This window comes from Cylas formicarius, unplaced genomic scaffold (assembly GCF_029955315.1).
Source record: "Cylas formicarius isolate icCylForm1 unplaced genomic scaffold, icCylForm1.1 PGA_scaffold_9__14_contigs__length_23061073, whole genome shotgun sequence".
Taxonomy (NCBI): Eukaryota; Metazoa; Arthropoda; class Insecta; order Coleoptera; family Brentidae; genus Cylas; species Cylas formicarius.
Window position 1 is genome coordinate 4,432,520 of NW_026844365.1, and position 20,674 is coordinate 4,453,193.

The following is a 20,674-nucleotide window of genomic DNA, read 5'->3' on the forward strand; positions in this document are numbered from 1 at the left end:
GACCCTCAGTCTCCCGATTGGCCTTGACTGATCCAATGGTTGTTGAGTAGCTATATATATTGTTCAATTGAATGTAAACCTATGAAATTATGAACACCACCACTTTGATAAAATCGAGAAAAATGGTTTAATTTACAACAAAGAGAGCACTTAACTTTTCACTTTTTCTTGGTGGATGACATTTTCCACAGCAACGGCAAGCTGACTGGACTGATCTTGTTGTCTTCTGCTGACCGCCATGGTAATCACCAAATACATTCGTTATCTGACGACTGTGTTCTTTTTGTGTGTTCTGTGTTTCTGAGTTCCTTCCCAAGTTTGACAGACTCCATCGAATAATTGCCTTCCCAACTTCCTACGTTTTATGCCACAGACAAAAATATCTTTTACTGAAGGGTCTCACATGATAGTGACAATTTTGGATGATGAATATAGACAAAAAGAAGAAAATGACATTTATGGGTAGGTCGAGATACCTGACTGAGAGTCCCACATTCTAACCTCTCAAGACCATAGATTAGGAACACCACAGACCACCGAACAACCCTGATGCAACAGCGACATCCTTTATATTCAAACGGAGCTACAGAACCATACATTAGCCTTCATCTATTTCCTTTAGAAAGGAGAGTTTCCTTTTAAAGTGTCCAATCAAAAAGTATCGCAAAACCACAATTCTTTATTACTAACAACAAAAAACACATTAAAATGCAACGAATATTTAACTAATTATAGATCAGGCAACAGAAGTTTTTCTTCTTGATTTATTTGCTGAGGACTACCGCCGTCTAAACCCAGGGTCGACAAGAGAGTGAGGTTATCCATCTGGTCGTAGTCCAGCTCTGTCGGATCTGCGGACAAGTTAGGCAACAAGGGCTGATCTTGGATGGTTTCATTTTGCTTCGATTCCGAATCAATTTGTTCCAAAATCGTATTCATCGAGATCGAGGACTCTTTGACTTCCTCCCCGTTCTCTATGTCCTGATCCTCATCGTCTTCGTTTTCCTAGAGCACAAAAATTACACTGATATATCGACAATAACTATCTGTCAATTTGATGTGTTTAGATCTAAACCAAGATAGGGAAAATCACTTCACTTAAAAAGGATTGTGGGTGGAATGAACAATGTTGGTGGGGGGTGAAAACTTCAAGGATGCTTTAGACATGGTTGGAAACCAAATATTGGACTTTATCAATGCGTCATTTTCTAAAGGGCAGTTTCCAGAGGAATGGAAGTCATCTTTGGTGGTTTCGGTGCGGAAGGTTCCAGGTGTTAAGCTGCATTCCAATTTTAGACCGATTAGCAATATGCCAGTGTACAAGAATTTATTGAAACTCGTTGCAAAGGAGCAGCTGCAGATACATTGTGACGAAAACAATTTAATTGTCTCTAGTCAAGACTGTGATGAATTTGTTGGGGCTGTCGATGACAATAGTTTTATTTTGGCTCTGTTTTTGGACTTCAGAAAAGCTTTTGAGACTATCAATAGGGATATTTTAGTAGCAAAGCTAGAAAATATGGGTATAAATCTCTTAGCCCTGGATTGGCTATAATCTTACTTATCTGGCAGAACACTAAAAGTAAAGTATGAGTGATCTGTCTCTGAGTCTGTGTTGGTGGATCATGGGGTACGATAGGGGACTGTTTTGGGGCCATTATTGTTCTTCTGTATATTAATGATCTAGCTCAAGTTGTGAAAAACAGCAAAATTACATTATCGAAGAAATGCAACGAGATATCAATGCATTAATGTCATGAAGTCGAAGTTCTGTTTGTATGGCCAAAGACATAGATTGACTGGTTTGGATCTGGAGAGTGTTAATATTAATATAAAACAACAAATAAAATATTTGGGAATTGCATTAGATCCACAATTGCATTTTGATGCACATTGTGATTATGTAATGAGAAATTTCTCACTATAAATATTGAGAATATGATTGGTGCTATCAAAAGTTAAGAGTAATCCAACAAGGCCAAAATTCATATATTTTTTGTTCGATGTTTTGTTTTTCTTTTTCCATGAACTGTTGCAATTGAATTTCCTTAGCTCTTCCTTTTTCTCATTAAATTAAATCTATTAAATCTATTAAATTTTTCCGAATTGTTATTTTTACGTAACGGTATTATTTTAGCTTTCTTCAAATTAGATAGAGTGTTTGATTAAGTAATTTAAGATATGAGATATGTATGGTAAACATTGGTTCAATGTTGCCTAGTGCCTTTTTTCAGTATGGTAGATATTTATCTTAAAAGAGACTCTATGAAAACTCACCCTCACGACAGGCGTTGTAGATTTGTACTGGAACGCATTGTTTGACAAGTCGACTTCTACGGGAAACAGGGCAGGTCCGCTAAGCAATTGCAAATGGACGGCGTGCATTTCCGAAATCGCATTCACTATTCTGAGCAGCTGACCACCTAGCTGTTGCACGTGCTTGTTGTCCAACAGCTCCATTTTCACCAACACGTCCGCTCGAAGCTTGGCGAATCTTGCCCGGGCCAGCTGTCGACACCGCAATATTAGTCTGCGAATCAATTAAATGTTTTGTTTCGGAAACTTGTCGAAGAAACTTCCACAGGCTACAGAAATACTATTTACGAATCTTGTGGATTCCTCCTACGTCGGTTCTCCATAAATCGAACTTGCTGACGTTTCGCCAGCAATCCTGTTGGTTTCTTCAGAGCTTAAATGAAACCGTATGCATATGGATGTGTATATTATAAGGTTGTTCAGAAAGTCATTTCGTTTTTTCCCGTCAGAGGACTTAATTACGTTTTTTCGAAACCAACTTCACACTTAAGCCGCATAACCATTATACGTCTTGAGAGCTGATATTGCAAGGCTTGTGTGTGAAAAAGTTCTATTAATTCTACGCAGTAGTTTTTGGTTGGTGCCCTTTTAAATATGGAGAGCAATAAGCAGCATTTTCGTCATATTTTACTTTTTTACTTCAGAAAAGGTAAAAATGCTGTCCAAGCGAGAAAAAAATTGACGGATGTGTATGGAGAAGGCGTGTTAACAGTACGCCAGTGCCAGAACTGGTTTGCAAAATTTCGATCCGGCAATTTTGATGTCGAAGATGCACCACGGTCTGGAAGGCCGGTCGAAGCTGACAAAGATGCGATAAAGGCATTAGTTGATGCAAATCGGCGAATAACCACACGAGAGATCGGTGAGAGATTAAATTTGTCGAATTCGACTGTTTATGGCCATTTGAAAGGCATGGGCTTAACCTCGAAGCTCGATGTGTGGGTGCCCCATGTCTTTACGGAGCGAAATTTGTGTCGTCGCGTTGACGTGTGTGATTCGCTCCTCAAACGTCAAGAAAATGATCCATTTTTGAAGCGGATTATTACTGGGGACGAAAAATGGGTTGTATACAACAACGTTAAACGCAAGAGGTCATGGAGCAGAAAAGATGAACCGGCTCAAAGCGTGCCAAAAGCCAACAATCACCAAAAAAAGGTGATGCTCTCCGTTTGGTGGGATGTCAAAGGAATCGTTTTTTTTTTTGAGCTTTTGCCGGACAATACAACGATTAATTCAGAAGTCTATTGTCATCAACTGGACAAATTGAATGATTCACTTAAAGAGAAGAGGCCCGAATTAATCAACAGAAAGGGTGTAGTTTTCCACCAGAATAATGCGAGACCTCACACAAGTTTGGTCATTCGCCAAAAACTTTTACAGCTTGAATGGGACGTGCTGCAACATCCACCACATTCTCCAGATCTGGCACCTTCCGACTACTATTTGTTCCGGTCCCTGCAAAATTTTTTGGATGGCAAAACCTTTACCTCAAATGAAGATGTCAAAAACCACCTGAACCAGTTTTTTGCCAGCAAGGACCAAAACTTTTATGAGAGGGGAATTATGTTACTGCCAGAAAGATGGCAAAAGGTGCTGGACCAGAACGGCCAATATATAATTTAATAAAATATTTATTTAGTATACGAAAACTGTCTTTCATGTTTCCCAAAAAAAACGAAATGACTTTCCGAACAACCCAATATTACACCAACTTTGTGACACGGCAAAATCAGTTCTTGCAAAATCTTCCGACTTCGGCCTTGCCCCACATATAATGTCGAGTCTATCCCATACAAATTACTGTCTTATTTCAAACCGTTAAGAACTCGTTAAAAAATGCAAAATCTAATATTTCAACGCATTGTTCTAAAATATCTAAAATCTTATCCCGTCACAGTTGTCATGAACACAAATGAATATCAGGAAAAAATTCAGGATCCTATCGTCAACTTAAAAAAGATCTGCTATTAAGGCTTCTTCTATATCAGAATTCCTTCTTTTTTAGTATAAGATTGTATTAGTGTCTTTTCCAAGCCTTTACTTAAAAGATTTAACCTTGCGCCGTCCAGGGTCTGTCCAATTTTTAAAAGTGACAGGACAGTACATATCCTACAATGGGTATACATCTGATAGATATTTCACAACATCAGCTGTGCCACAGGACTATTACTATTTCTAATTTTTATTAATGACGTTGTTTCAAATCTCAATAATACGCAGAACCTGTTGTTTAAGGATGACTTAAAAATTTATACTTCCATTTCCAGTATTGCTGATTGAGTCTTAACATAGATAAATGTAAGGTTGTAAGCTTCACTCGTAGGAAAGAAAATATCGATTTTCAATATAGAATCTCAAATATTGTTCTCCGACGTGTTGCAGATACTAAAGACTTGGGCGTGCATTTCGGTCAAAGACTTACATTCGTAATTATGGTTTTATAGTACGCCACTGCAATTCTTTTATCGACATTGCTGCTTTGGAGGCCCTGTATTTTAGTTATGTTCGATCTTAGCTTGAATACGCCTCGATTGTGTGGAATCCGATTTACTCTTTTCATAGTTGGCCGGTCGATGGTGTACAGAAAAAGTTTGTGAAGTATCTGTTGTTCGAAACAAAAGGCGCGTATCCAGCGAGAGGCATAATCTACGAATTTTACGTGAAAAAATTTAATATGAATAGCCTGACAAGTGTGTGTCACTTATCTTTGTTTATAAATTGCTACAGAACATTATAGATAGTCCGCATCTAATAGAGTATTTAGATAATCGTGTAAAGTCTGTCCATAGATATAAGAAAGTGACTAACTGATGCGAATTAAGGAAAGACCCGGGCAAGCTGTAAGAATGAAATATGGCCGAACAGGTCCGTACTTTGCTTAGAATTTAATTATTTGGGGTTTTGTTAGGAAAGATACTAAAGAATATTTATTTATTTATGTATGTATTTATCTTTAAATCTAAAATAAAATTACATTACTTAAATTACTAGAAATTATTCACATAATATATCAGTATCACTATCACTATCACCGCTTGTTCTAATTATTATATGTTCTATATTATTTGCAATACGATTGTTCCGCTTTTTCTATATGTTTAACAGAATTTGCCCAACTTTGTGGAGGGATGTTAAAAACATCGGTTTCTATAAGTTTGAGGACATTGGAGTAAACACGGGGAAAAACATTGTTACGACGAATGGCAGATTTCAGTTGGTGCCAAACATGTTCAATGGGATTAAATATACAGTGGTAAGGTGGAAACCTTAAAACTGTATGCCCTAGATTTTGCTTGCTTGATTACGCTTTGTAGAACCTAAATTAATTGCTTTTTGGTATAGTCTTCGTGAAAATAAACGTGGTTATTATATATGTAGTTTTGGATTGTTGCTTTTGTGTAACATGAGGAAGGGGTTTTAGTCAAGTGTCTACTGTGATAACTTGCATTGTCCATTACAATTACGGTGTTAGGACGAATGTTTGGAACTAGTTTGTTTTTAATCCAACTTCCAAATAAATCAGCGGTGGTGTCTTCATGGTAATCCAGAGAAGAATCTTTCATCTACACTTGAGAAAATGTCAGCATCGCTTCTTTTTTTCCTAGAACAATTTTCCATACAGTTGATGTTGGAATTTTCGTCAATGTGGCCGTTTCTTCTAAAGATGCTTGCTTGCTGGCACCACGTTCAATGAGAGTCAAATAAACATTGTTTACAACTTCCTTAGTCTCAATATAATAGCACATATTTTGCATAATTCGCACACGATTCAACACACGAATAAGAATAAACTTAAATTAAGTAGTATACCAAACCAAAGAATATTAAACACAGGTAGGTATAAAATTATTTTTTATTTTCTACTATGAACAAACCATACCACGGCTCAATTCGCGCACCAAAGACACCTTTCACTGTGTTCGGGCAAGAACAAACATATTCTCTAACAAAATATCAGGATTCTATATTAAGACCCTATACCCTGGAACCAAACTTTCTCACTTTAATTGAAAAATGCTTATCTAGAACATATTTTTCTTATAACGGCCTTTTAGAAGACACCTTGATGTTACTTTTGTTATTGGGCGATATTTTCTTAGCCGTTTAAACTCTATGCTCCCTAACAAACATTTTACCATTATATGAGACCCTAACAATAATTTCCCATACTTCGATATTCTTATCAACAAAAAATTTCGTAGACGCGGACCCTACGATTTGAATCCTATAAGGCTGATATTTGCCGCATAAACAACAAAATTAGACGCAATAATATAAATTATACTATATGACATCTATTATGACTATTATGACATCTTCTACTTTGTATGTTGATTCTGTCTCAATCATAAAATCAGTCTGCGCTCTGAAGAAGTCAGCATTAAGCTTGCCGAAACGTCAGCGACTCAGAGTGTATCAGTATCCTTACAATTAAGAAAATTGCTTTCTTGTCATTGTATACTATGTAGTATAATAAGTTATGCAACAAAAATTTCACGTCACATTTATAATTTTTTTGTGGTAGACTTTTAGGGCATTGCCTACATACCTGTACTCATAATTTCCAGTTTCGACCCGATAGATTGGCTCCTGCAAAGCCGCGTATCCACACTCCTCGTCGTCCATCTCTTTCACTTTTAGGCAGTAAGCCAAATACTCAAACTTCGCATCAGCATACTTTCGAACCGTCAATCTAGTATCCGGAATTGCTTTGTGTAGATACGTCCCCATGTCTGCCAGTACCTCGAGACAAAATGGAGGGTACAGACAAAATCCGACCATGTTAATTGTTATTTACAAATCTTCTGGATTCCTCCTGAGTCGGTTCCTGATAAAGATCTAATTGTAAAAGTGACAATCGACTCAGCAGGAATGTAATTTTAGAAAACAACGATGATTGTATATTAGTGCTCGCAAAATGTCTTGTTTATGTAAGAAAGTACTCTACATTCTACATTTTCTCCTTGCCACTCTATACACTTCTTCACATCATCACATCATGCTTTTTTGACATAAATCTTTGTACTCCGAGAGCAGTTTTCAGACAAGGGAACAAAAATAAGTCTCTTGAGGCTGGCTAGATTTGATGAAAAAGTGAACGGTGAAGCTATACCAACAGCTGAGATATGAGACGACGCGTTTTTTAAGGTTATCCATTAAGATGACTCCATGGATATATAAAAAAAACAGCTTTTGCTTTTAAATTCAGCTGCCCACGATTTCAACTGAATTTGCGTAGGAGTATTGATTTTCAAAAGCAAATATTTTATAACAGGTCTAATCAATTTTAAAGTAAAAACCACTTTTCCAAAATGGCCGAAACTTTGGTGAATAACTAACACTACAATCACTAGCTTTTAGTAACTAGTGGCGTCATCTTCAGGGTGGGGCAGAATCTTTGCAAGTGACCCTCGTATTTTTGTGTGCTTTGGTTATGAATTATTTGGTGCCTTTTTTCGAAATTTGCGTTTCTGGATTTTGACTTTTCTTATTTTTCGTGTCAGTGAGCGCAGTGCGCAGTGCTAATATTGTGTTGAATTGTTATTGCTTATTGGTAGGCCAGGTATATACAATAGATATATTGTCTTTATCAAAGCGAAATTGTTCTCACCTTGCAAAAAGAAGCTAGAAAAAGATTAAATCAATATAAGCCATGTCGCTATTTGTAAAATGAGATTTAGGTTCCGAAAAATATACAAATGGCCACTATTAATGTAGTCACGCAGATTATGCACTTGGAGATGTAATAAAATTATTATATAAATAAAAGAAAGAAAAATTACCAAAACCAATCCAAATAGTTTGATTGGTAGCATAGCAGATGAATTAAGCAGCTCTGTTTGAATTTACTCACCTTAAATAATTATGATAAGAGAGTGTCTTTTTGTGCAATATTGGTGGTCCATATTGAGGAGGACCCTCTTTTTCTGTCAAAAATTATTTGGACCGACGCGACAGGGCAAAATTTTAAGAACAGGGTTTTTTTTTGAATTTTTGGTCTATCGACAATTTTCGTTTCACAGAAGAAATGAGAGTTCCTTAATTGAATCAAAATACCCTCAAATGTTGAGAACAGGGGTAAATGTTTCTCGAGAATACTAGTCTTCAGGAACTTCGGACCTCTTGATGAGGCACCTGCTCACTGCACTGAAGAGATGTCGCATGAATTAGGTATACGAATTATCATTGGGTTTCAACGTTTGTGGCCATGGGATTGGCCAGCAAGATCGCCCGATCCCACGTCATTAGCAATTAACATCGCCGCTTATGGAACTGACCAAATTGTACATTTCGCCGTAAACATCTAAGGTACCGTCAACCCTAGACAGATATAAGTATTTAATCAATATCTTATGTTGATATACCACATCTTAACCTCCCATCTGGAATTTTCCGGGCCTAGCTTTCATACCCAGTTTGCACTTTGTTACCTTAGTATTGTCTGAAATTTAAGCAAGTTACTCGTACCATGATTGTACGCTACGAAGTCATCACTTATATTCTTTTATTTGTTATTATTGACTAAACAACAGTGGCGACCGACCAAAATGAAACCAAACAGCTCTACCTAAAGGGTGTGAAATGCAGAGAATTTGTAAAAAACAAGACTGTTCCAGTGTTGATGTTTATAACAGAACAGAACCCTACAGCGCAGACAAAATGGGAGGAATATAAAGATTCGCGAGACATGGTGCGAAATAAAATTGTAACAGGAATTTTTGAGGAAGTTGTATAATGTACATTAATTAATGTTAACGGGATCCGATTTAAAGTTGGAGAAAACAATGAACTTATGTAGGACACCCGAAGCTAGTATATTTGACATTCGACAGCTTCATAAATGAAAGGTCTTCTGATAAAACGAACAACATTGCGCCATTGTTCTTTCAATCTTTCAATGACATCTTTCTCTAGCATCATAGAAGGTACCACTGACTTCGCAATCAATGTTGCCAAACTACGTGCACTGTGAGTGCTATGGCGAGTTTTTTCGAGGAGCCTAAATTCCTTTCATCGACTTAACTCGAAGGTAAGGGTAAAAGCTATGGCAATATGGAAATATTTAGTATTTAATTAATATGGGTAAATCCTTACAAAGTCACTGGGAATTTAAAAGGACTACATTTCATTGTGATCCTTAATTAAAAATATCAAAAAGTATATTGGAACATTATTTTCAGTGCCTTAAAGGGACTACAATCACACAGTAGTTATGACATTCAAAGACACCAATTCTCAGATGAAAGCAAAATCGTTAGTTCCCCCACGCAAGTCTCCGACTCTCAGTGGCTTCACTCTCCTAGCAAAAATACCAAGAAAATGAAAATTGATCAACAATTTATATTCATAAACGGAATCCACAATCCACAATCATTATATTTTTACTTTGAATTGACCATTATTTTTCATAACTATCGACATGGGTTATTAAGAAAAGAACCACAAAACATCGATGTTGTGCGTGAACTGATAATGCAAGATTGTCATTTGGCATGCCGTGAGATTGAGGCATCCTTGGTCATTAGTATGACAAGCACCATTATTATTTGGCAGTAAGAAAGGCTCGTGTCTATTTGTGCAAAGAAATGTTGAAAAAATATCAACGTGGTGTAACATCTGCACAGCATATGGGCCTGAAACAAAACAGCAATGGTCCCTATGGGTCTTCCAAGAAAAACAAAATCTAAAAAAAGTTGTTCGCGGAACAAGCACATCGAAGTAAATGCTTGCCTGTAAAACAGGTCACGTGACTACAGTGACGTTAGAGCTAACCAGGACCTCTCACACATCAACTAAAACAACGGCCTATGATAAATATTTGTTTTTTCATTATTAGGCCAGAAATATACGCAGCCATTAAACCCTATTCTGTAGGGAAATAAAATTAAAAACAGTAAAATAAGACATTGTTGTGATTTGAGAGTTTTCTATGACCAGTTTTCTGTTCAATGTCAAGTTCTGAATCGGAATTGACAACCTTTAAGGAAGGGACTTGTTGCTAATCGCTCCAGAAATATAAACTGGTTTGTTTTTTCTAGTCTCCCTGAGTATAAATAATTCGCACCCCTTGAATTGACGTACAAAAACATTGCAATTCAAATTTCAATAGTCAGTTAGCTGCAAAAATTCTAATGACATGTAAATATGGAACATCTGTTGTATATTATGAATAAGCACCCTGGTTAAGTATGAACATTGAGTAACAACGTCATGATGTATGGTACGTGTTAAAGGTGAATGAAAAGAAATAGAAGGTACTAAGAATATAAGAATAAAATGATTTTCAATCCATATAGCTCCTACAAAATCAACTGATCCTGGAGATTATAACTAGACTCAAAAATTCACGGGCAAATGCTTCGATGACTCTAGATCATTTGACTTAGTGTTGGAGTTGCCAAGCTTAGAAACCACTTATTACCTAATCAACTGAACTTACTGGCTTAACCTTTTTTGTCATCTCGAGTCCAGCCTTTTCCATGTTCCTGTGTTGCTCTCCAAAGTAACGAAACGCCTCGCTCGCCCTCGGCTGAGGTTCTCTAACAGCCAAAGTGACGAACACGTCACCTATCCCTTTCACAGTTTGCATTAGTTCCATGTGAGCCTTTCAAACGAATTATTGTCGTTAACACACATTCGTTTTTCACGTTCGATGTGGTAGTTACGTGTAGCACGCGCTTGCAATGGTCGACCAATCCTCTGTACATCAGTTCCGTGTCTTGTAGGTCTTGCATCTTCTTCACCAAAGTGTCGTTGCAGAGAATAGCCCTGGACAAGCCTAGCGCGTCAGCCGTCGACGAGCTCATGTTTTCGACAAGCCGGTGTTTCATTTTCTTCAGGACGATGTCCAGACTTTTACCCTGTTGCGGATCGGCGTGGAGTTTGTTATAGTTGATGACCACTTCATCCTATATCGAACAAAAATAAAGACCATCATCATGACATGAATGCTGTTGTTTTTGAAAACTACTTCCAGCAAATACCAGATCCTATTCCTGCTGGGTCTGTTACAATCAGGGATAATGCCAGTTACCATTCAAGAAAATTCGAAAATGGCACCCATAACACCATCCATTGGCAACAAGAAGTAAAGAAGCAGGAAGCTGAGCTACTGGAGATTGTAAAGATGCTCCTATAGCTTATTTCAATAAATACGCCATTGAAGAAAAAAAATTAAAGACAAAAAGTGTTTGACCCTACTGCGTCGGTTTTTGTTGACTCGAACTTGCTAAGCAACAAAAGCGACAAAACACAAACCGACGCCGGAGAAATCCAAAAGTTTTATAAAAAGTATTACAGTGCCTGTGGAAGTTTCCTTGAAAAATTATATATTTTATTTATAGTGTTTTTATGTATATAGGGTGTTGTGCCAGGATCTTTAATTTTTTTTTATGCAATGCCATGAATATTTTTAGAAATTCAAATTATTCGCTTTATTTTGAGTATTTTTTGTCCTTACATAAAATAAGAAATTTTGAATAATTTTTGAGAAAAGCGTATGTTTCCTTTTTTTGCGGGAAAATGTATTTTTTACACTTCGCAATTTTCATTATGGATCCACGGAAGTGGTTAATATTTAATGCTTTGACCTATCTATAAAGAGAAGTCACAAACAAAAAAGTGGTTTTTCTAATTAAAAAACTAAATTGTGTGAAATATAACACCCAGGATTTAGCACTTTTATTGGGTTTGAAATTTAATTTTGTATTTTTTCATATTTATAGCTTTTCTTACAAAAATAAGCAAATTTTCTGTAACAACTCGTGCCTTATTTCAAAGATAAAAGCTGAAATTAAGGACTCCTATAAAAGCTATCTTCTGATATGATATCAATTGAATATGACAATAAAAAAGATCCTAAGAAAGAGAAATCTCGGGTGTACCCAGCTTTATAAATTTTAATCACACCGGCAGTCATTTTCTAACGGGGGTTCTCTCAAATATAAACATACGAAAGTTTTCCGAATATCAGGTGCAAAAAGCTGTTAGAGTAGTTAAACCTAAATCCGCAATAGGTCCAGATTCAATTCCAGTATGTAATACTTTTTAATCTGCGTCTGAGAAAGTCATTCCTGTTATATGGTAAATATCTAAAATTCCGGGATTGTCGTCTAATTATCTGCGCGTGATTTTGTCTCCAATACACTGAAGGTTCTCTTTTCGTGCTGAATAGCGCTATATGCTTCTCCAGTGGTTTAATCTAACTTTGCTTTCAATCTTTAAATATATAATTTAATCTCCCCTTTTAAAAAAAAGAGGAGTTAGATCATACGATCTCGCAGGCCACAGAATGGCACCAGTAGTTGCAAACCAACATTGTTCACACTCTTCATTTAAAAGTTCACGTACAATCAGTATGTTGCGAGCGGGACAACCATCTTGCTGATGTCGGCTGTCAAATTAAAAAAAAAAACACTACAGTATGAGGTTTTTCTGTGCTTCAGCGAGAGCTCTAAACAATAGATAATGGGAAATTAATGTACTCATTGCATTTTCCGGTAAACCAATTGCAAAATGTTACTCCTCCGGCACATCGTGGATTTTCCAATACTTCTGCATTCATATTCAATTCCCAGAGTTCCTGTTCTTCATTTAACTGGTTTTGATTTTGCCTTGGCTTTTTGAAACATCATTGGCTAAATTATTGTTTAACGTCCGAAATATCCGCTTGTAAAATTTGTGTTGCTCTGAATAAATATCGAAATAAAGTTTAGTGGCCGCCTCTGCGCTCTTAATATTGAAAACAAGTGACCAAATGTGGGCAGCTTAAAATTCAACAAGTATTATCTTAAAATTCGAATATCTCAAAAAATAAGTGAAATTTAAATATAAGATAAATTACAAACTTACCTTGTTTTCTGATATAAATAAATAAGGAGTTCCATTTGAGAAGCTTGATATTTTGTTAATTGAATTCGCCAAAACGGCACCACCTATTTGGGACACCCTGTATAAGCCGAGGCGCATCCGTCAAACTGATTGAGTAATGCATCATCTACTTAGTCTGTGGTTAAATTTTCGTCGAAATGCCTGGGTCAGTAGCGTCACAACACAATTTTATATGGGGCTATCAAAATACGAAAAAAAAAAACACATAACCTCAATTTCTGCGTAAACTATGCAAAATTCGATTAGGGATTTGTTAAGAAAGTGACCTTTATTTTAACCAAGGATACAAAAAATGTGGATATATACAGGGTGTTCCCTTTAAAATAACAAAGTTGATGTAGGGGGTTACACTTTCGGGACACCCTGTATCAACAAAATTATAATATTTTAAATCTCCAGGAGAGTGCAAGAAACTTTTTTTATGAAACTTTTTTTCGTATCTCCTATAGGTTTCCAGATCGTATAGTGGATCGTTTTATGTGGCACACGGTGTAGATTAATACGTAAATTCATGTTTTAATTTCTATATCTAAGCAGTTTTCACCAGCAGACACGTGGATCGTTGTGAAATAAATAGGAAAGAAAATGGAAGTTCAGAATACCAAAAAGAACTTCGGGATATGTTACCTTGGTGGCCTGAATCATTTTAGCCACCTCCACTTTCGTCTTCCCTTTAACGGACTGGCCATTTACGGAAACTAACTCGTCGCCGGACTGAAGGGTACCGTCCCGACTGGCTGCGGTGTTGTCAAATATCTGAACGATGTATAGACAAGGACATAATGGCGCTCCACCGCCTATGCTGATGCCTATGAGATTGTTGTCGTCCTTTTTAATCGTCACACTGCCCGACGTTACCGTCATACCCCTGCGAAAAATTCTAGCGGTACAGCATTTCTGCGGAATATGGCAATATGGCAATGGCATGCCGGATTAGTAAAAAATATCGAAACGCTCAAAATATCTCCAAAACTGCCAAAGCGGGAGCGATAAAAAGTGTAAAGTGATAAGTTTGACAACACTGCATTATCGTTCCAGCTTTGGCACTTTTGGACATATTGTTTAAGTGTTCCGGTACTTTTTACAGAAAAAGCGGTGTTGCCGGAGTTACTAAATTCGACATTTAAATTGACAAAATTGTGGCGTAAAAGTGGTGAGTCTCACAACATGGCCATTAGCATTTTTGAATTCTGTATGTTCAAAAACCACGACGTATTTAAATTTATCGCTCTGGCTTTGGCAGTTTTGGAGTTATTTAAACATTCCGCTCCTTTTGCAGTTATAATATAACTTTTTGAAGGGGCCGGATTGCAACTCGTGCGGAAAATTAACTCATGTGCCGAGTTTGAATAAATTTTAATAAGCCAATCTTCATTTATTGAATTAAATATGGTGGTAACACTGCAAACGTCAAACTGGACAATGACATGTCAGATAAAGGTTGGTTTACAATAAAGACAAAGTCTTAAGTGTTCATTTTATTTAAAAGACGGTTCAAGCAACAAAGGTCCTCAAGTCTTTTATTAAATAATTATAATAAAAATACAGCTGCAAAACATTGCTAAAAAGAAACATTATTTTTTAAGTAAATGTTCAGACAACCCTCCATTAACAATTAAACAATATCCAAAGTGATTTTCATTATCATTATTTGCCTTTTCCATCATTTCAAAACAAAATGCTAATCTTTTTTGCTTCATAACCTTCCTAGAGCTCTGGGTGCTTTTCGTATTTATAAGAAAAAGATATGTGTTTTGTTAATATGCGCAATACTGTGGTTTGATGCTAATTTACAGCTTGTCCAATAATCTTCGCAGTAACCTCTATTGTCACTTTCTTCTGCTCTGTTATCGACATTTTCATCTGAACATTTGCAGTTATTTATTACGGTGCCTTTGGACCCGAACTGAGTAATAATACGCCACTCTAAGACTGTTTCCTGCATAATACCACTTAATTATGGTTACTTTTTCTTCAACTTAATAACACATATTTAGCTTTAATTAAAACGTGTTTAATAACGTATAACAATCAGAAATAAAAGTATCGTTACTGTACATTTGGTTTTTTCTAATTTTTTTCAATAATTTTTTTTCAATAACTGAGGATTGGCTTAAAAAGTTATATTACAGCTTTGCTATAAAATGTAATTTAGGAATCCCCATAAAAAGGTGTCAAGTAAGATCTGGACTGTTAGGAGGCCAGAGTATTACAGACATTGTATTTATTTTGCAAATAGTCTCCTACGGATTTTACATTGTGAGATGGTTCCCCGTTCTAATGCCATAATATGCCGTGATATATCGTAACGTCAATATTAACAAAGTTATCCATCCAACTACTGATGTCGTTATTTGTCGAAGTCTGACCAGAAAGCTCCGGTCTAATGAGAAGCGACAATAGCTAACCCAATTTATTATGCGCATAATCAGAGACCTTGTTGAAGTTTGATTATCAGTCAGGTTTTTTTATTATTATATTTATTTTTATTTTGATATATTTTGACTTAAAGTGCACCTAAAAAAAGCAAAACACCACCTAATAAACAAATAACAAAATGTGACGACTAGTGCGAAAAGTATGATGCAAACGAGTGCTTCTCAGTTATGATATGATGGGCAAAAGTATATTTGGCGTTGACTGGATCTAACGAATTTTTATTTATTTTTTGTGAGTTAAAAAAATCCTGTTCTTTTGAGTAATATAACAAACAGTACAGCCTGTACAATACAGGACAGTATAGTACAGTAAGATTACTAACAGTTCTGAATGAAACCCGGAAATGAATAAAAGTTTTGCAGAAAATATTTTTGAAAGGAACACCGGCGCAAGTTTTGGTTAAGTTTATTCAAAAATCTGTTTAAACGAGTTCACGGGGAAACCATTATTAATGGCCAACTGTTGGTAGAGAAGACTGAGAGTTTTTTTTTTGGTTTACCATGTAAAACTCTAAACTGTAATACTTAGTGGGTGTAGTAATATACTGATGATGATTTTCTCCATGTGTTCAAAACTCTACGCCACCAAAGCTCAACATTGGGAGTTTAAGTAATTGAAATATGTTCGAATATGACTGGAGTTGAGCAGTCAACAAAATTATTTTATTAATAGTCATAAATAATTCCAGGTACCACTGAAGAAAATCCGGAAAAATACCATTATTGAAAAGAAACTATACACCGCAATTGAAGAAACCTATGCTGAAAAAGAAGCTACTGGAGACTATAAATCTGAATAAACCGCTTGGTACCACGAAATAAGAAAAATAATGGTACTGCCATATCACCGATTACTTGATTATTTGCCTACCTCTGTAATTATAAGCACGTATAATTATGATTATACAGTGAAAAGCTAAAATATGGAGCAAATCCAGGTTTGTAATATATAAGGTGGAGTCCTACTAACCAAAATGTTCAGATCTCCTGGATGATAATTATAATGATAACATAGTCCTAATAAAACTTCTGGATTCCTTCTGCGTCGGTTTTTGTTGGGTCAAACTTGCTAATGTTTCGCCTGTTGACTTCTTCAGAGCTTAACTGAACCTGAAGAAGCCAACAGGATGATTTTCGAAACGTTAGCAAGTTTGCTTTATCGACGCAGGAGGAATCCGGAAGTTTTGTAAAAAGTATTACCTGTGGAGTTTCTTTGAAAAATTAATGATAACATAGCTTTCAGCTAATGATGTTAGCCAACGAAGGACCTTGAGTGTATTGAAAGAAGAAGAGGATCACAGGAAACACAACATAACTAAGATTTAACAAGAAACACCAAAATATAAAATAAATATAAAGTATAAAAGGAAAACAAGGGCCATTCTGACATTAAAGAACCTGCAAATGAGGGAGCATCGCTAAGAATTAACACTATTAGCTTGGAAAATGAAGAAGAAGAAAATGGAACAGGTGAAATTCAACAATATAGAATATAAATGTATAAAATGTAAAATGTAGAATAGGCACTAGGTTAATAAAAGAAGAGCGAAAAACAACGGAAACCTCACTAGTGAAATGAAGAGATTGAATACGAAATAGAAGAAACCAGGAAAAATTACCACAAATACATAAGCTCAAAAAACGTAAACGACAAACTAAGTTACGAAAAATCAGAAGCCAGAGTACGAAGAATGATAAAAAAATAATAACCAATGGGAAAGGCCATGGAAGCAATATTAACTAGACAACAATTTAAAGATGCCCAAGACAAAAACCCAAACCCAAAGTTGTGTAAAACTATTGGAAAGCCAAAAACTGTATCAAGATCTAAGATCTAGGGTTAAAACAAACGAGGGATTTACGACAAGCTTTGATGTTACCAAAAGTCTTATGATAGGTCCCTGCATATCTCATTTATTTAGAAAATACACTAAAGAACTGAAAACGAAAAGGAAGTAACATGGGAATACCAGCGGATGATCAAGTTGTTGTTCCACAAGGAGTATGACCAGTAGGATCATGAAGTCAACATCGATTAGACCGAGTGTATGTCCATTATATACCAAATATAGACGAATAGACAGAAACAATCGTGAAAAGCAGTACTTACAGGGCTGAAGAAAAAACACAAAGAACACTAAGTAAGAGCCACGGAAATGGACTTCTCGCGATGGGCCAGACGAGAGAGAATGAAGACAGGACAATCGTGTGCTATGGAGATGTCCACAGAATACCACAACGACGAATACCAAAGAACATCTTAAATTGGAAAGAGTGAATCGGTAACGAAGTCCGGGAGGAAGACTTATGGAGAGGACTTGTAATAACCATTTTGAGAAATTAAGTTCCAGCAAGCTGGAAATCCTTTTAAAACCTCTATTTGGACGTACGTGCGTGTCATCTGAGTTTGCCTACTATCCTAGTAGTTACAGTTTTTGGACGTTCATCATCTCTTAAGCTCTTACGGCCACGTTTAAATTCAGCTGCAGAAAATTTCACTGTGATAAATGACGGTACAGAGTACCAACATAGTATCTACTTTTTGACCCAAAGTGTATATTTAGGGCAAAACTTTACGATGTAACTTTTAAGTTGCGATCCCTGTCATTGCAAATTTTCAATGTATTCCTCAAAACATGACATGGAGGTTGCAATATAAAGCACATAGTTACATTTTGTCTTCGTAGCCGTACAACTGACGATAACTGTAATAGAAATATGAACCGTCAAGCCTGGAATGGTACATATTATTATATATTTCCGCGCACTATTATATATTCGCTAGGCACTTTTCAAACCGAATAAAACGTTTCGCCAAAATAACCGTGAATGTAGAACGCGAGTAACCAATCAAACAGATAAGAGCCAGGAAGTAGGAACGCTTATGCGGGTTATAAATGATAATATGTCTGTACAGGGCGGACGAGTTTAGAAAGAACTTTCAACAGTTAATAGAATACGTATCTATTGAATTTCTTCGTTTCCGAAATTACTATATAACAACTTTGAATACGAGGATAACTGTTTTATTTTAAAAATAACTGGTAACCCTTAATATCGCACTTATAAAAACGTTAACATGTCTGTATTGTTTGACAATACTAAAAAATTATTTTACAGAAGCATCGAAAACGTTTCATTTAAAAACAATCTACGTCGTAAATTTTTATTTTTATACGGTAATAATTAAAATCCGATATTACATTCAAAACTTTTAATAGACTTTATTGATGGGTGCCTCAAATATGAAGTCCTTTCGATTTTAACAAGGAAAACATGGCGATTTGAATTAGATAATTTATATCAGTTAAGACGTACCTGTAAAATTAAACTGCTTTTAAAATTCGTTTTATAATATATAATTTACCTATGTGAAAGTCCCCATGAAAACAAAGTTGTTTCTCAATTTACACACCTGTTTCAGCAGCTACAATGTTTTCAAAATATCAAATATTTTTTAATGTTCAAGATATCAAATTATATTTTGTATGGAAATTATTGCCTTTTTGTTTTTATAGTCATTTGTTTCGAGAAGTTTACGCTTATGGAATACATCCTGTAGAGTTCAGCTTATAGAGCAACAAAAACTAAAAGCTTCTCTGTGTAAGTCCCCTATACAGGTATTGTACGACCAAAAATGCTGTGTTCAGTCTAAGTATCACTAATATAAGAAAATTTTTGCAGAAAACCTGTTGCAAAATTCAAGACGGCGATTACTCAAATTTTCAAGGACATCTGCTTCCCCAACAATTGAATGTAGGGATTAGGAAAAAAAAGGGGAAAATGTAACCTTTTTAAATGAAACTCCCTGTAAGTTCATAATACACCAACAGCACAAAACCGTTTTTGCAAAAAAAGGAGACAAATATTTTTTACAATAAATGAAGACATGGAAATTGGTGTCACTATTATTGATTCTCAAATAAAACAGTAAATAATGCATATGACCTTTTTTAGTTCTGTTGGTGATTCATGAACGCTAAATTAAAAAAATATACACAGTGTTCATTCAATTGTTTTCCTGTTTTCACCATTAATTTGATTTGACTGTTAATCTTTACTCATAACAAGTTACCAATGATGAACACTTAATTTATATCAGCTTGTAGAAGTCTAAGAATAAAATATGATATATTTTGATGAATATTTATTATATTTAATACGGAAAAGATTCCAGCAAGAGTTATAACGGAAAATGCGGTAGTAAAACAATTCAGCAAGAGAACAACAAGAATCGACAGTACTAGTTGTCCCTTTCTATCGTAAATATGTTTAGATTCGGTCCACTGCTAGGCAGGTACGGTAATGCATATCCTGTGCAATTTCCTAATTTCTTTTTTTTTCCTGTCGCCAATCTTTTGCAAGATGTGAACCGAGGACGCTATAGTGTGACACCCCGTATGATCTCATGCACTGAAATAACTACGCATCTCTAGCTCGCGTGTGTGAATACAAAAATCAATAACTTGCTGCGGGATAAGCTCTACTCACATTTTGTCCTCTTCTAAAAAATAATCGTACTCTAAATCGAGCATGCTTGCTACAAAATTCGCTAGCCTAAGGGTCACTAGAAAACTAACGAGAAATAATTTAAAAATCCAACCCGGTTTTATCACTGACAGCGCCGAAATTAAAAGGGGTGGCGGCAAACTGACATATCGATTTACGGCGTTGCCACGTTTGCCACCAAATATCTTGATGCTCGGAAACTGAGAAAGACATCAAAAAACTTAACGCATAAAGTTTTGGCTTATTATATTATCCGGATTATACGAAAGAATGTGGACCAAATTGCGTACGAATAATCGCCTGGCAGTACTTTTGTTTTTGACCGCAATATCTTTTCAACATTTAATAAAAATTAGCGGCAGTCGCATTTTCTTGTTCTACATAAGTTCACGCTTTCTCCAAGGCCTCCACTCCTTGAGAATTTGACTTTTTTACTGGAATTTTGTCATCACTGCTTATTTCAATGGCATTTTTGCAAACACTTAATTACTTATTGGTCAGTAATTTCACCTTCTACACTG

At 35.8% G+C, this 20,674-nt stretch overlaps 1 protein-coding gene across 5 annotated transcripts; it reads right to left on the reverse strand.

Annotated features, from left to right (window-relative positions):
- Nucleotides 1–659: 659 nt before the first annotated feature.
- LOC132707236 (PRKCA-binding protein) lies at nt 660–20,293 on the reverse strand. Of its 5 annotated transcripts, none has more exons than XM_060679000.1 (7): nt 20,136–20,293; nt 13,834–14,074; nt 10,983–11,225; nt 10,757–10,921; nt 6,866–7,059; nt 2,278–2,530; nt 660–1,005 (listed from the first exon to the last, which is right to left on the reverse strand). In XM_060679000.1, exons 1-7 carry the CDS (start codon nt 20,177–20,179, stop codon nt 730–732), a joined length of 1,416 nt encoding a protein of 471 aa, XP_060534983.1. In that variant the 5' UTR covers nt 20,180–20,293; the 3' UTR covers nt 660–729. The 5 variants fall into 5 exon arrangements, with proteins under 5 accessions (XP_060534983.1, XP_060534982.1, XP_060534985.1 ...); XM_060678999.1 differs by lacking the exon at nt 20,136–20,293 and adding an exon at nt 18,317–18,696; XM_060679002.1 differs by lacking the exon at nt 20,136–20,293 and adding an exon at nt 11,288–13,384 and having other exon boundaries at nt 13,834–13,965.
- Between the last annotated feature and the right edge of the window lie 381 nt (nt 20,294–20,674).